At 49.5% G+C, this 14,718-nt stretch overlaps 5 protein-coding genes across 5 annotated transcripts; 2 read left to right on the top strand and 3 right to left on the bottom strand.

Annotated features, from left to right (window-relative positions):
- Positions 1-1,361: 1,361 nt before the first annotated feature.
- LTR64_008802 (uncharacterized protein) lies at positions 1,362-1,568 on the top strand (the record flags this gene model as incomplete). Its single annotated transcript, XM_064903106.1, has 1 exon — positions 1,362-1,568. One exon carries the CDS (start codon positions 1,362-1,364, stop codon positions 1,566-1,568), a length of 207 nt encoding a protein of 68 aa, XP_064750485.1.
- Positions 1,569-6,560: 4,992 nt separating this feature from the next.
- LTR64_008801 (uncharacterized protein) lies at positions 6,561-7,073 on the top strand (the record flags this gene model as incomplete). The annotated part of the gene is made up of 1 exon (XM_064903105.1): positions 6,561-7,073. The coding sequence occupies one exon, from the start codon at positions 6,561-6,563 to the stop codon at positions 7,071-7,073; it is 513 nt and encodes a 170-aa protein (XP_064750484.1).
- Positions 7,074-8,382: 1,309 nt separating this feature from the next.
- Positions 8,383-9,648, bottom strand: LTR64_008800 (uncharacterized protein; the record flags this gene model as incomplete). Its single annotated transcript, XM_064903104.1, has 2 exons — positions 8,383-9,008; positions 9,120-9,648. The coding sequence occupies 2 exons, from the start codon at positions 9,646-9,648 to the stop codon at positions 8,383-8,385; spliced, it is 1,155 nt and encodes a 384-aa protein (XP_064750483.1).
- A 2,035-nt stretch (positions 9,649-11,683) lies between these two features.
- On the bottom strand, positions 11,684-13,147 carry LTR64_008799 (uncharacterized protein; the record flags this gene model as incomplete). The annotated part of the gene is made up of 1 exon (XM_064903103.1): positions 11,684-13,147. One exon carries the CDS (start codon positions 13,145-13,147, stop codon positions 11,684-11,686), a length of 1,464 nt encoding a protein of 487 aa, XP_064750482.1.
- A 665-nt stretch (positions 13,148-13,812) lies between these two features.
- On the bottom strand, positions 13,813-14,478 carry LTR64_008798 (uncharacterized protein; the record flags this gene model as incomplete). Its single annotated transcript, XM_064903102.1, has 1 exon — positions 13,813-14,478. One exon carries the CDS (start codon positions 14,476-14,478, stop codon positions 13,813-13,815), a length of 666 nt encoding a protein of 221 aa, XP_064750481.1.
- Between the last annotated feature and the right edge of the window lie 240 nt (positions 14,479-14,718).

The following is a 14,718-nucleotide window of genomic DNA, read 5'->3' as shown; positions in this document are numbered from 1 at the left end:
ACTGGTTGCCATTACTGGTCCTCTCATCGACACTTCGCGTACCTAGCATCAGCTCAGTCGTTCAACCAGCTCGCACAATGGGTGAGACCAAGTCGGACTTTGAGGCTGTTTTGCATATTTGTGATCAATGCTGGTCATGTCAGCAGCGTAGTCATCCTCCCACATCCCTTACAGCTCTTCAGATGTCGACGCAAATATCTTCCCTCAATGTAGTGTCGACTCCGCTGCTCTCTTGCGAGACCCGGCCGCGTCACTGAGAAGCACGCTTCTCCCGCCAGCCTTCATTGGCTGTATCGGCAAGCAATGAGGTCCAGGCTTTGTGAAAAGCCACTGCTCGCACTGACGTTCTGCAATAAGATTGCTCACGGGCACTCTCACTATCCACAGGCGACGCATCTCATTCTTACATGTCGTATAGGCACGAGGGGTAAGTCTCGTGCATCTGACAATCTGGTTCACGAATCACGCCACAATCTTCACCAAGCTTCTTCACATCACCAAAGCTGACTCCCCCAAAGCCTTAGCTTTAAGAGTGTGACGCCGGCCTTACTCACCTAGATTCTTGAGTGCTTCCGTCTGGATCGCGGCCATACGTCCCGCCATCCTGCTGAGTTTCTACCTCGTTGTGATCGCCGGAGGAAGGACCGACAGCTGTTGCGAACCTCCCTTCTTCGATGGCTACCTTGAGGACGTCTCACCTTGTTCTTTCCTTCAGTTGTCCGTCTCTTTTCTATCTTGAGTACACAATGCATCCAACATGGTCAAGGAAGGTAACCTGACTAGCAGGGAACGGAGGCCAGGACTGTGTTTGAGACGCGCGACTGTAGGTTTGTGCAGCAGAAGCACGACTCCGGCGTTGAGGCCCATCAGGGCGATTGTGCGGTCCCTTGCATGGCTCATGTTGCACGGCAGGAAGAATGTCGCACAGCGTACTAGCCCTTCTGAGACATCCTGACGAATGTGAAGAACGTGAAGCAAAGAAAGAATGCTGTACCACCCAGAGCGTCGAGCCCCTTGCGTCCCCGTCTCCAGCTCGTGGATATAGACGGCAATCTCCTCTCAGCGTGACCCAGCTCTTTTGTATATGTGTCTTTCTCACTACTCGTCGTGTCAACCAAGATTCGTGAGTGTAGTCGCTGGTTCTCTTCCGTTATGTCGCCGTCGGTCGACACGATACTTGCCATTTGCGGGCTCGTGGTAGGCTGTGCGCTAGTCATGGCACTCGTGGTCGGAAGGATGTCTGGAAGTTCGTGGCTGCATCGTAGACTCGGGTACGCTGGTACAGGTACGTAACTCGACTCGTTGCTTTTCGGCAGCCACCCATCATCTCGAGCAGCAACAGCTGACGAGACTAGCAGATTATGCTACGTCCGAGGACGTCGAAGCACACCGTCAGGCGGATGAGAGAGCCAGCGAGGATCGTCAATGAAGAAAGTGGGCTGAAGGAAGACGATGGTTATGTTGCACCCGCTCAATACACTGGGGCTGCCGTCGTTGGAAGGGAAATCTCTGGTGCAGCTGCGATGGTCATCGCTGGAGCTGGTATCTGGGGCATTGCCCTCATGTAAAAGTGATGTGGATTATGGCTTCTCACTCGGTCGTGGTTAGGACTTTGGCAAAACAATCTCATGCGTTCATCAGTGTGGCGCTGGACGCTTCTCGTCGGTACGCTTGTTTTATTTTAACCAGGATCTTATCTTCAGATTTTGGCCGGCAATCCTTTGGCGTCTGTCTTCTGTCTACAGTATATGCAACCTCACAATATTATACAAACTCAAGGTTAGTGCGGGCAGTCCAAGCTCGCTAGATAACCACATATGTACGGAAAACCCAGAATCTTTCGTATGTAGCCATCATCGGTATAAACTTGATCTAGTCGGCGTTAAATGCTCAACGTCTTTGAATCCCTTGATCGCCCTTGCCTGATTAGCCATCGTCTGTCTTTCCTGGGCTGCGGCAACTGTCGCAAAGTCAAGCTCGACTTGGACATCGAAAGCCATGCCCACACTGCGAATTTCAACACCTGCTTCTTTTGCCAGCCCCAGATTGGTAACGTAAGCTTAATACTGCGCCAAGCCATTTCGATCAGTTATCCTACCAAGACCGAAATCGCCAATCTACAACAGGTGAGATACAATGACAAAATGAATCCCGTTTGCATTCTGCCATCACGTAGGATGCACGCATGCCTCTGCCGGTCGTCTCAATTCAATCGTTCATCTGCTGGTCTTAGAGGCAGCTACAGAACGTAGCGGCCAAGTCGGAGTTAGCAGTCATTACCGCCAATCAGCAACACAACCACGGTCATCGTCGACAAAGCCAAGCTCAAGGGAAGGCTCGGATGGCTCCTCTTTGTGCCTGACAAAGAGTGGAAGCCAGCCACCGTGTCTGGACAACCGGCGCGGTTTAGTGTTAAGTAAAATGTCTACTACTTTGGTGACTGACAAATGCAATGTGAGCTGTCGGGCCGCACGCTCGTGGCGAGACAGTTGATCAAAAGGCAGTAAGATCTGATCTACAAGTATATCTTTCATACCACGGTAACAGACACATTGTGTCAGGAAGATCAGCGAGGATAACGAGGATAAACGAGTCGCAACCTGGGAGAACATGGTTGTTGCATCGTGCAGGTGCAAGGGTTGATAGCCAGTACCAGGACTTTGAGCAAGACTAGAGAGGTCGGTCGACAGCAATCAGCTGTCCCGTCCGAATGGTGGACCATCTATATGCATGTATTGTCTTCCTGCTCCATCCTCGCCGCGCTTAACCTACTTCTAAAGATGTTTGCCGGGTCATCACTAATGAGATAAACAGAAGAGCATGCACTGGTTGCACTACCACAAGCCTGGTATCGTGCGTGCTGATCAGGTACAGAGAACTTGTTCATGCCTGTTACGAAGTCGTTCCACAAGAGGAGAAAATCTGTTGCTATTAAAGGGAGGACATTCGACGGGTTCCGACGTGTTGTAAGTTGTGCCGTTGTGAAAGAGGAAACGGACAAAGATTTCGTCACTCGGTGTTCACGAAGTCGAGTTGACAGTAGTATTCGGACCGAGTTTTCAAAACAACGAGTTGGCATAATCGGGCACCCCATAGAATTCAGGACTGATACTTGTCGAATTCATCAGGCCGAAGAGGGAGAGCATGCCAGCATGCGCGCCAAATTAAACAATTCAGCTTCGATCTGCCCTCATCGGTGTTGATCGTGTTGAGAGCTTCGTCGAATTCAGCATGGAACCTGCGATTACACTGTGGCGCGAACAATGTTGCCAGACGGCCGTCGTCTAACTTTATCTGTCACTTCGCCTCATTACTGTACGAAGTAACAGCTGCCGAGCTTGTAGAGCTCGGCAATACCGTCATTCTCGTGGTATCATTCGCCGAAAAAGACTTTAGTGAGCTTGGCACACCGCTAACGGGTCATGGTCGCTTCGAACTTGATTCCATAAACTATAAAATTGTAGATTGCTGTTTTGAACCTTCCAAAGAAGTCGTAGTATGAAAACTGCAGTTTCACAGTATCCCGAGCCAAAACGAGTTGACAACTTGGAGTGGCTCAAGGCCTCTAGCGGTATGTGGCCTGCCATTTAGTGCAGTGGCTTTAATTATCCTGTGCACACGGACCTCAGCAAAATCTACTAATGTTGTAGCATGTCAGCTCCTTGGTTTCCCATATACGTGTCACGCTTTACAAAACCGTAGTCGGAACCTTACGCTACCTGTCGGGTTGATAAAGTTGCGTTCAACCCTAGCAATATCAGCATATCAATCTGTCTGCACACCTCTAAGTCGGACGACACTACGACACATCCGCAACTCCAGGCTTACAATATGACGGGCACGCCCAAAGAGCGTGGCGCTCCGCCAAAACAGAGCGACGTATTTACAATCTTCAGGCGTAAACTCTTTACATTCCTCAAAGAGACATGGAGAAGTATTCTATGCCTTTGTGTTATAGGAGCTGTTACCGCTGGTGTATGTGACGCTTCAAACGAAGGGAAAAGTAAGAAACTGACCACCCTCTAGGTCTGGACAGCTCCACATACCTTCGATCGACTCTTTCCTGTCACGTTCTTTTCGACCTCTAATGAGATCGTCTGGGCTCAGTTCGCTTATCCTTACAACGAGCCTATCTTCTCGTCACTTGCCGCGGCACTGGTCTGCATCGTCATCCCAATCGCCGTCATCCTCTTCGCTCAGATCTGGTTGCGGAATTTCTGTGACTGTGCAAACGGCATTTTGGGACTGGCATACTCCATACTTACTGGAACGTGCCTACAGGTCATCCTTAAGAAGACAATCGGCGGTCTTCGACCACATTTCCTTAGCGTATGCCAACCTGTCATCCCACAGCAAGCAGGCGGAGTTGGGTTCCAGAATATTATGTTTACAGTCGATCAGGTCTGTACTGGTACGGATAAGGGTAAGATTCGAAATGCGCTTGAATCCTTTCCATCTGGTCACTCAGAGATCGCTTTCGCAGGCTTCTTTTATCTGTCGATTTGGCTATTCACGCACCTTGGCATACAGAATAGGTACCGACCTGGATACTGGAGGATGATCGCCTGCCTCTTGCCTATACTACTTGCGACCTACCTTGCCAGCACCCTTGTCTTGAACTACCACCACCACGGGCACGATGTGATTTTTGGCAGTTTGATCGGCATCGTAACTTCCACTTTTGGCTATCGCATGGTGTACAAGAGTGTGTGGAACAGGAGGCTCAACAGAATTCCATCTTGCCATGACAACCATGAGCAGGATTGTTTTCTGCCTAAATAGGGCAAATGGGACGATCGAGAACGAGAATTGAATATACCCACTCTTGCCCTCATTGATTATTCTATGAGACATGTACTTGACTTATTTGGAGTACTATGGTCTGCCGGGTAGTTGCAAGCTGCATTGGCGAAGACTTACGCATTAATGGATGTTTGCCTACAACATGTCGGATGGAGTGGTCAAATCCATCGTCTAGTAATAACCCTTTGCATGTTGCTTTCCAGCTCCCCTCACAAGGAATGTTGAGCATGTTCAATCTAGTAGAGGGGAGACTTGTCTGGATGGATAGAGGCATATTACTAATTGACCTGGCGCACAGCTGTGGTACGGTACAACATATACGAGAGTGTCAATTTGCAGTTGCAGAAGACCTGGGGAGTCCTTGCAACGGTATATCGTTCTACCACTTGTGACGAGCATTTCACGTAGTGTACAGCAGTTACGAGACCACAAGGAACACGCACGAAAGTTATCTGCGTTCTACAGAATTCAAAGATGTATCTAAACCGCTGTGAGTGTTAGGATACTTTTGGAACACATCAGTACAAGAATAGGCGTGACAACAATTCGGTGGGCTTCATTGCCAGCCTCGATACACGCCTCCTCTCATAGTCTATTTCACAGATGAGCACTTTACCATCTATTCAAGTATTTTGGTCGTCATGTCGCGAGGAATTATTTGTGCGTAAAGCATGCTTGATGTCCATCAGTGTGGCTAGGTGACCACTCATGGCAGTGCCAACCCGGATGGGTCGACGACTCGGTCGAGGCCAGGTTAGTACTAGTACAAGCCACAAAAATCCTTGGAAAGGAGAATTATGACATAAACACACGCCGCTGATCCGTGCCAAGCATAGTCGGCAGATTGTACCTTGTCGTAGGTACTACTGTGCCTGGGAAACGCGGAGCGAGTAGAATAGCTCGATCCACTTACTGAAGACTCTCGGATTGATGCTCCACCTCGCCACAGCCGGACGCCGATTAGTACTTGGCACGATCAATCCACAGCGAGAACGCTGGCCTTTTATGCGTCCTCGGCATACTTGAGTTTGCCTCGATAGCAGCTGTTACTCAATTCAGCGTGGCGTGCAAGCACTGAAGCACAACATAAGAGCTGCTCGAAGTGTGTAGAGATCAAGAAATGTGCATAGACCACATCATCTGGGGCTAAGCCACACCAGGTCTCGAACGCCAACGCTTCAATCGTTCGTCGTCGCCGCAATTGATGATGATAATGAGCGGCAAGTAGATCGTGTGAGTACGTCTACATGGACTGTCAAAAGAAATGTTCCTTGTCCATGGAGCAGATCGAGCCTTAGCTGTCTTGAAGATATTTTGAGGACTGGAGAGCTGCGACTTATCATGAACTGTGTGAGTAGAATCCAGGCTATGTCCTAATAGCCGTTTAGCAACCGCCCTGAAACCACAACAGCGACGCAGCCAAGCAAATGTTAGTCAAGCAGTGAAAGACAAATTTCCCGAAGTAGATTGACTTGTAGGCTTTTGCTAATTTGTAGTGCTAGCCATATCGACCATATGCACAGCCGGCAGCATGACGCTGAAATGGATCCATTTCACTACGTGGCTCAGTCTGTGTAGTCTCGTTACCTAGGCAGGCTTGTCGTGGAGAATGATTGAGTTGTATAAGACTTCGCTTCCCCTAAAGTCACTCAAAATCTTCAACAATCCAGTGACCTTCAAAAACTCCTTTACACGAATTAAACAATAAGCATCTGTACCTCACGACTCGAGAAACTTGACAGTCGCCGTCATCAGAAATGCATTCCCACAAGATCATCCTCTCCATTGTCGCCAGCTTGGCAGCCGTCTCTATCGCGCAATCCAGCGAGAGTGAGAACGACAACGAGAACGGTACCAGCAGCTTGAGTATCACTTCTCCAACAAACGCGGTTTCCAGTGTTGTTGCTACTGCCACCAGTACTGAGGGCGAGGAAGACAATGACAGGTCCTCATCTACCCTTGTAGCAACCACCACCAGAACCGAGGGTGAGGAAGACGGTAGATCATCATCCACTGTTGTTGCAACCACTACCCGAAGCGAAGGCGAGGAAGATGGCAGGTCATCCTCTGCCGCAGCTGCTACTACCTCTGCTGCTGGCACTACCTCCGCTGCTGCTGGCAGCACTTCCTCCGGACGAGAAGAAGACAGCAGATCCAGCTCTTCTGCTGCTGCTGCTGCAACCACCACTTCTGCAGCAGGTGCTGCTATGATTACTGCTGGTGCTGGTGTAGGGTTGGCTGCCATCATTGGAGCTGTTGCTCTTCTATGAGACCGCTGTTGAAGCATGAACAATCGTGGAGCGGGACGGCGAGGAACACAAATGCAATAGGCACTTTCTTGGTTGGGCGTGAAGAGTGTGTTATACAACAGTGTCTTCTACCTCAGCCTTGTTCACGCCTATAAATAGCGGCCTCATAGGTGTTGGCTGCATCCAGACCAATCACAGAGCTTCTGACCCGGATTGAATTGATGTATGCTCTGCTCGCCCTGTTTACTCTGCTTGCTCTTGCGACGGAGTGTGCATGCCTAACATACCTAACGTGCCTCAGAGAGCACATTAAATATATATACCAAACTAAATCCTTACTCTTTTGTAGACTCCCTGTAGTTAGCCTAAGTCACATCTCACCTCCACTAGTCTCAATTAGCACTCCCAGTCTAGTACCAATGATTGAATACTTTGTCCTACTACTAACAGTACCAACCTAGAACCCACCTAGCTTCGTCATCTGCATATGGTTTAAAGTGTCAAGGAGATATCTAACACACTGGTACACTTCAGTAGCAATAGCAATGTCATTCCCAAGAGCTAAGCCTGTGGTTGCTAATGCCCTTCCTAAATAGCATTGCCAGAGATAGATTCACAAAAGAATACCCAAAAGTGGTCATGTCCCTCTGTAAACTTGAAAATAATCAGTGGGATTGGCAGAAGCTCTTGATTGATTGTTTACAAGTTTACCACAGTACGGTATATAGATCTTTGTGGGTATATTGCGAGACAGTAGCCATGTGGTCACCTTTGCCTTGAAATGGTTAGCGCAAATTGCGGCAGCACTGTTGATAGGTATTCAAATATGAGGATGTAAGGTTGCAAAATTTAGTTTTTACTTGACTTGTTTCATTCTGTGACAGCAGATGACACAACAGTATAGGAGTCGGTTATCACGCAAGTTCCCAGCTTCCGGGTAAGCGAGGCCGGTCATAGGAGCGGGTGATATGTTGGCTGTTTAGTGACAAGAAGTTTGCGCACAAGAGGGAAGGTACTTTCCAAATTGTTTCCAACAACATTGTAATGCGTCAGGATTTACAACCCTGCGTGTCTTTTTATGTAGCAAATTAGGTGTGTGCCAATCTATGTACATTTCAACGAGATACTCAAACTCAGAGACCGTGCAGTCACTGCAATTTCTTCTAAGATATCTCCAGGTTTTACATCGTACTGTGCTACTCTCGTGCCCAAGTCGGTTCATACAATCGAGGCTCGGAAGCACCGAGGAGCGAAGTGGAAGGAACGTGTTGAAGCTATAGGGATCGATGGAACATTCTTTAAGGGCGAAGAACTGCTCACAACCGCGTAGTCAAATCAACTTCATCTTCTTTGCCAGGAGAAGGCTGACACTGACAAAAAGCACAATCACACCGAGGATCCCTCCGAACCAACTGTATCCTGACAGATCCTGTCCAGGTACGTGCACATTCATCCCGAACAAACCGGTAATCAAATTCAGGGGTACCAGAATCGTGGCAACAACCATAATCTTGGCAAGCGATCTGTTCGTGTAGTTGCCCTCGAGAATGCTGTCAACGCTCGACTGAGCCAGATAATTCGCATGAGAGCGGCTGAGCATCTTCTCAATATGACCCACGTTGCTCATCACGGTGACTACGTGGTCCTGAATGTCGCCAAGATAAAGGCCGATGTCACCACGTGGAGTAATTCTGTACTGCTCGTTACAACGTTTGGCGAACCCTTTGATAACATTCGCCTTTCCACCAAGAGGCCGCATTAAATTGAGGACACGCTTGCGGCAGTCGCCAATCTGTCGTAAGAGAGCAAGGAAGTCGTCCTCCCGAGCGATGAAAACCTGGTCTTCGATTTTTTGGGATTCAATTTCTGCCTCGTGAATAATAGGTGCGAAGGAGTCTACAATATCGTCAATCATGGCATAGCATATGTAGTCCGGACTCAGGGAGACGAAGTCACCTAGTTTAGAGATGCGGTGGCAGACATTCTTCGCATGCGGGTTTGGTGCGTAGCTAAAGCTGAGAACACCATCGGTGGTGACAACGATTTAAATATGAATAGCAACCAAACAGTCGTCACATGGTTTATTCATCTCGAATGAGCGGAAGCAGACGAAACAGTATTGTGAGAAGAGCTCCACCTTCTCACTAGCTTCCTGCGTTTCAATGTCCTCCTTTTTCAAACGATGGATTTTGAACGCTGAGGCAATAACGTCAAGTTCTGCTTTGGTGGGGTTAAGGACATCAAGCCACCACACTCCACCCTCCGGTCCAACATCGAAGAGGTCCCGCAGATTGGAGCCCTCCACGATAAAATCCACTAATTGCTTTGCGTACCTTGCCTGCCCCAGTTTTGAAGTGAAGGACAGGAATCGTCCCAGCCCTGTCTCACTCACTTCAGCCATTTGTGGGAGGCACTTCTCGTCAGACGCAGCACGGACACCGGTGGCAGAAGTCGACGCCAGTGGATTCACATGGAAGTTTTCTCCACCAAGAACGATGTCCAAAGGTTCATGCTTGCTTGTACTGCGCACGTCGTGAAAGACTTTGGCCACTGAATTGTTGCTGACCTGACTTGTGGACGCCGGCTGGCCCTGCATTTCTGATCTAGCACAAAGAGCAACATATTCTTCGAGCTCTTCGAAGTCAATGGTAAAGGTCTTTGGCAGGCCTTCGTCTGTAAGCACAGCGGTACCTTCGACCGGAGAGTTGTTTGTCCTAAAAGGAAGCGCAACAGCAACATTGGCATTGCTTTGAGTGAGTTGTCGTGCATTTTGTGAGCATCGTCTAGTTTTTTGAAGTTCAATGAAAGACTCGGAACGGCTGTTCGCGGTGTTGGCTCGCTGACGTCTCCGTGGCTCTGCAAAAGCTTCAACAGGGATCGCAGGCGAAGCGGAGCGTGACGAAGAAGTGTCTATTGCAGCGTCGGGTACGGTACTGTCTCGAGTGCCACCGGCGCGTCGGGTGTCTGGCCGAGCGGAAGTACGCCTGCCACATCCTGGTAGCGCATGGGATTCCTCGCTGGCTTTATTGCTGGTTGCATCCTCAAAATCTCTCAACGTATTGACATTGGGTGTTGGTTCAGAGACAGCAAAGGTCGTCCGGTCGAGACGATATCAATGTGAACAAGAAAGTTGCCTGGTCGCTCTGGTTGATGCAGCTCTGGCCCAGGAACATCAATCTTGCTCCCACGTCGACTGCCGCAATGGAGGCAATCGTCCACTGTGGTTGACAGAGCCGGGATTCAAAATTCCATATCTGTCGCACATTTTGCCCTCGAGAGCCGATCATTCGAAGAATGCAGCTAATAATGAGCTGGTTTGTATTCTCCTTCGCCTTCTTGCAGATGTCTTTCATGTGGGTTACCTAACGGAGACCTTTCACAGGAACTTCGGGTTTCGTTTCGGTGACGAGGCTACTTTGTAGATACACTCTTCCTCTCCGCCAGTGTTCGGAGCAATCTGTTGTTCCCAGGCTTTCAAGCTCAGTTGTCGGACGTGGTGTCAGCTCGGGCTGCAGGAGGAAGACATGCTACCTAACAGTGGTAGGGTGTATTAGAGTAGAAAGGTGTCAATTTCAGCAGTTGAACTTCTTTAGGTTACTTTCCTCAAACAGGTCTTTGATTGGCAATTGAGTACCGTAAGAAGGGAGAAGGGGCTATGCGGCATAAATCGAGGCTGTGCAAGTGATTCTGAATCCTGCAGCTCAGGTACAATTTGACCGTAAGATCCGGTGGCAGCCTGGTGACGACATAGCAGAGGCATGCTCATCCGACGATATGCACTACCCGTTAACGTTGCACTGCTAGGTGACAGCATTGACGCTGCAGAGGTCTCGTTAATGGCGAAAGAACTGTTACGGCCTGTGACATTCACGACCGTTATGCGACCAGAGGGAAGTCACAAGCAGGTTAGGCGAAGGATGCCTGAACGAAGGAAAAAATCAAGCAGAAATATCACGTGATGGAGATACGGCCGATTGAGGTCGAACGTATACAAGGTTACCAAGGTCGCGCCTTGGATCACCTTGTATGACCTCGTAAAAGACAACTACAAACACCCCTACTCGTGCAGATGCGACTTACGTTGAATACTCATCGGTCACCACTGCCATACAGTTCTAACGAGTGAGACCGACTTGAGGTTCTATTTGTACACTCACGTGTCTTGTAAATACTAGGTCTGCCTTCGAGCCTTGCCTCATAACAAGAACTCAGCATTGCGCCTGTGCTGATGCTTGTGTCTTTGCCGCCAAGACTGCCTGGTGATCATGGTATTGGAAGCTGAGTAAATGGTGGGATATTCTCTACAGCAGTAGTCCTACGCCTGGTACGCAGGGCGAGATGGACGAAAGTGTCAATGTAAGCATCAAATGGCTCAATTATGCATTGTGGCATGTGTCCATTCATGCTATTTCTGTTTTTGTAGCAAAGGTAGCGTGGCCATTCTGCAGACGCGTCGACTTGGCACATGTTACGGATTCTTCGTTCCATTGTGGCTGCATCGCATCACTGGAGGGCCACGGAAACACAAGCACAATTCTGAATGAACAAAGAATATTTCGCCACGAACACTTTGCATGACCTCGTCTCAAGAGCACAGCAATATTGGTTAATCGGAAGCGATTCTACCCAGGTCAGACGCTGTCGCTATCACTACCACTCGACCTCTTCTCAGCTGCATAAGCGACAGTCATTGCATGAGACTGCTTCCTCTTTCGTAAGACAGTCAACAGTACCCCACCAATAATTGCTACCACTGCCAGAGTAATGCCTGCTCCAATCCCGCCAGCTGCTGCGTTCGACAACGCTGATCGAGAAGAAAATGCTGTAGTTTTCGAACTCGGACCTATAGCGGCAGAGGAAGTTGCGTTCGCTGCTACACAAAAGTCCTGTGTGGATCCACAGGCCACACACCACTGTCTGACAGAGTTGATAGCCCGGCTTCCAAGTATGTCCGCGAATTGACCATATGGTATTGCCAGCTCGCTTCCGCCAAAAAGTGGGTATACGGCCAACTCATCCGAGCCATCGGTTCCATTTCTAAACAAGAACCTCACCTTCAGGTCATGTCCCACCGCATCCTCAGTAGGAAAGCTGGCAGGACGCTCAAGGTCGCCGGCTTCAGTAAAAAGTTCAAATGCCATGCTGGCGGCATATTCCGGCAACCCATAGAAATTCTCGCCCGCCGCTGTGAGATTAGTCAGACCAAAGAATGCAAGGAATGTATCGTAAGAACCAGCCATCAGCTGGAATTTGTTCCTGACCGCACTGGTATCGATTGTGGCTTGAAGGCGCTGAAGGATGGCACCTGCCAGACTCATGCCGCCGATAGATCGACCTGGCTGTGACGCGTTGAAGTTGTGGTTCCACTCGTATTCGTTGGCGAAGTATCGTAATTGATCCAGGTCGTCTGCAGTAATCTGAGAGACAATCGACCCATTGTGAATCGTCGCGACATTGAGAAGATCAAAGACGTCGTAGGCATTCTTGTATGTAACATTTTCCTCACCCATGACGGGGGCAAGTAGATTCGCCAACTGTGAGTAGAAATCTGACGTCTTGTCGAGTGTTGCCTTGTACTCTATGCTTGCAGTGTAAGATTCTGAAGCTCGAGAGTAGGCTGGGCAAGCATCGTCGCCCTTTATCCAGATGGTGTCCGGGTCAGTTTCACCCTCTCCATGGATAAGAATGAATTGATACCCGTTGAGTGGACCTGTTGTGTTGGAGGTGATGGTGAGCGCCTTCGTGGCTGATTGTGACTCGAGCTCGTTGAGCGGAGGATACAGACCCTGCAGGAAGTTCGTCGCACTCTGGTAGAGGACTGCTTGGTCAGGAGCTCTGGCCCATACTTGTTGGTTGTTGACTTGATTCGACGCAATTCCCGCGATCCTGTTGGCAGCACCATTTTCGACGTAACGTTGTCTGTAGAATCGGCCTGAGTCATATAGTTGAGAAGCACCAAGATTCGTCATCTGGTAACCGGAGTGGTACTTTGCTGTACGGTCGCCGTGTCTTGTGAAGACGAGAACGCCATGGATTGTCTCGGCGATGACAGGTGTGACAGCCCACACGATGGCCAAAAGTGATCGGATAGACATGCTGAGACTTCAACAAAACTAGTGGCTTGCTGTGCGTGTCAACATGTTCGTTCCTCTCTAATTGGGATCGATAGCGGCATAGGTATTTATGTCTGCGTTAGCACGAAACTCGTAAGCCAACTCCAAGGGATTAGCTCGTCTGATTCACCCCATGACTCACTTGTTCTTGGCATTGATAGGATTTCTCCGGCTGTGATCAATCAGAATGGGAATGTGCATTGCCAAGACCCGGAACATCTGCATTGAGCTCGCCGACGGTCTGGGCTTAGGGCAATGCTGGTCTGGTGCGATTCTGGTACGTCATCGTGCAAACACATTCAATCTCGCATACTGACAGTCAACAGTGTTGTTTGCACGGTCTTTGTGTATTTCTGAATATATGAAACTAAAGGCCTTGGCTCAGCTTAGAGCAAGTCGATGAGCTCTACGCTAAGGTCCCTCAGGCCTGGAAATCTAGCGGCTTCGTACTAAGTGTCAACTTTCAGGGTGTTCAGGATCTTAGGAAGGGTAGTGAAGCGCTGTAGGCGTCCCGTCTTGATGGAGATCAGTAAATTCCTATCTATGATTGTGGGACTGGAGAGCTAAAAGAGTGTGCACAGAAGCTGGTCGTGTGCTCCTGGTGTGGTCAGGCCGGACCGGTACAGGCTGAGCAACATCGTCCATGTTTACGACGAGGATTGAGCTTCCCTCCTCTGAGTTCGACGTCGCTCTCTGAGCAGGGTTCTACGGTTGCGAGACCCGCGAGGTCTGCCTCGTCTAGACTTTTCCGGTTCCACTCGGCTCTCTAAGACTTCCTGGACAGTAGCTCGATCAACGTCATCCGAAAGCACATCCACACATGGTACGCCATCAGTGTACCACCAGTCAGGTACGGGCGGCACATTGACTGTAACTGACACCACTTGCTGCGCTGTCTTTTGTTGAACCGACTTCTTTGCGTAAAAGATTCCGGCCGCTTTGTGACCACCAGACAAGCAGTCGTGGGCCGAGTGTGACTCGGCCATCCCTATATCGTCTACTGTCACAAGCTGGCTGTTATCCTGATGATAATCGCTTTCTTCTTGTACTGTGGTCGGACCTGAGACTGCAACAGGCGTACTGGACTTGGTCCGACCATTGCGAGCGTCAGGGACTCTTCTTTTCTCCAGCTTTTCCATGTCCTCGACCTCCACACCACCAAGATTGTCGCCTGCCTGAACCACTTCCGGTGGCGTTGCGAACACAGCCGGATTGATATACGGAAACGAGAGCTTCCGCCGGCCATGTTCGAGAAGAGCTAGAAGCCGATGGTCGGCCGCAACATCGATGCAGCTCGCTGGACCATTCGACATGATTCGTTAGATGCAGTATCAAACCATGTTCGAACATTTTCCGGTTGAATGGCATGAACGCTGTGATTGGTATGATATTTGGAAACGCGGGCTTGGTGGGGTGAATCGTGGAGCTGCAAATAGCCGATGCTCGTCAGAATCCTTCGACTTTCGTGCTCCTAGACAGGACTACAGGAGGTCTGTACCACCGCATGTTGATGACTCGCGAGATTCACAACTGACGAAGTGTCCTCCCGACAA

Source organism: Lithohypha guttulata (assembly GCF_036872675.1).
Source record: "Lithohypha guttulata strain CCFEE 5908 chromosome Unknown scaffold_20, whole genome shotgun sequence".
NCBI classification, from domain to species: Eukaryota; Fungi; Ascomycota; class Eurotiomycetes; order Chaetothyriales; family Trichomeriaceae; genus Lithohypha; species Lithohypha guttulata.
Note: the sequence above shows the minus strand (reverse complement) of the source record. Positions and strands in the feature narration are given on the sequence as shown.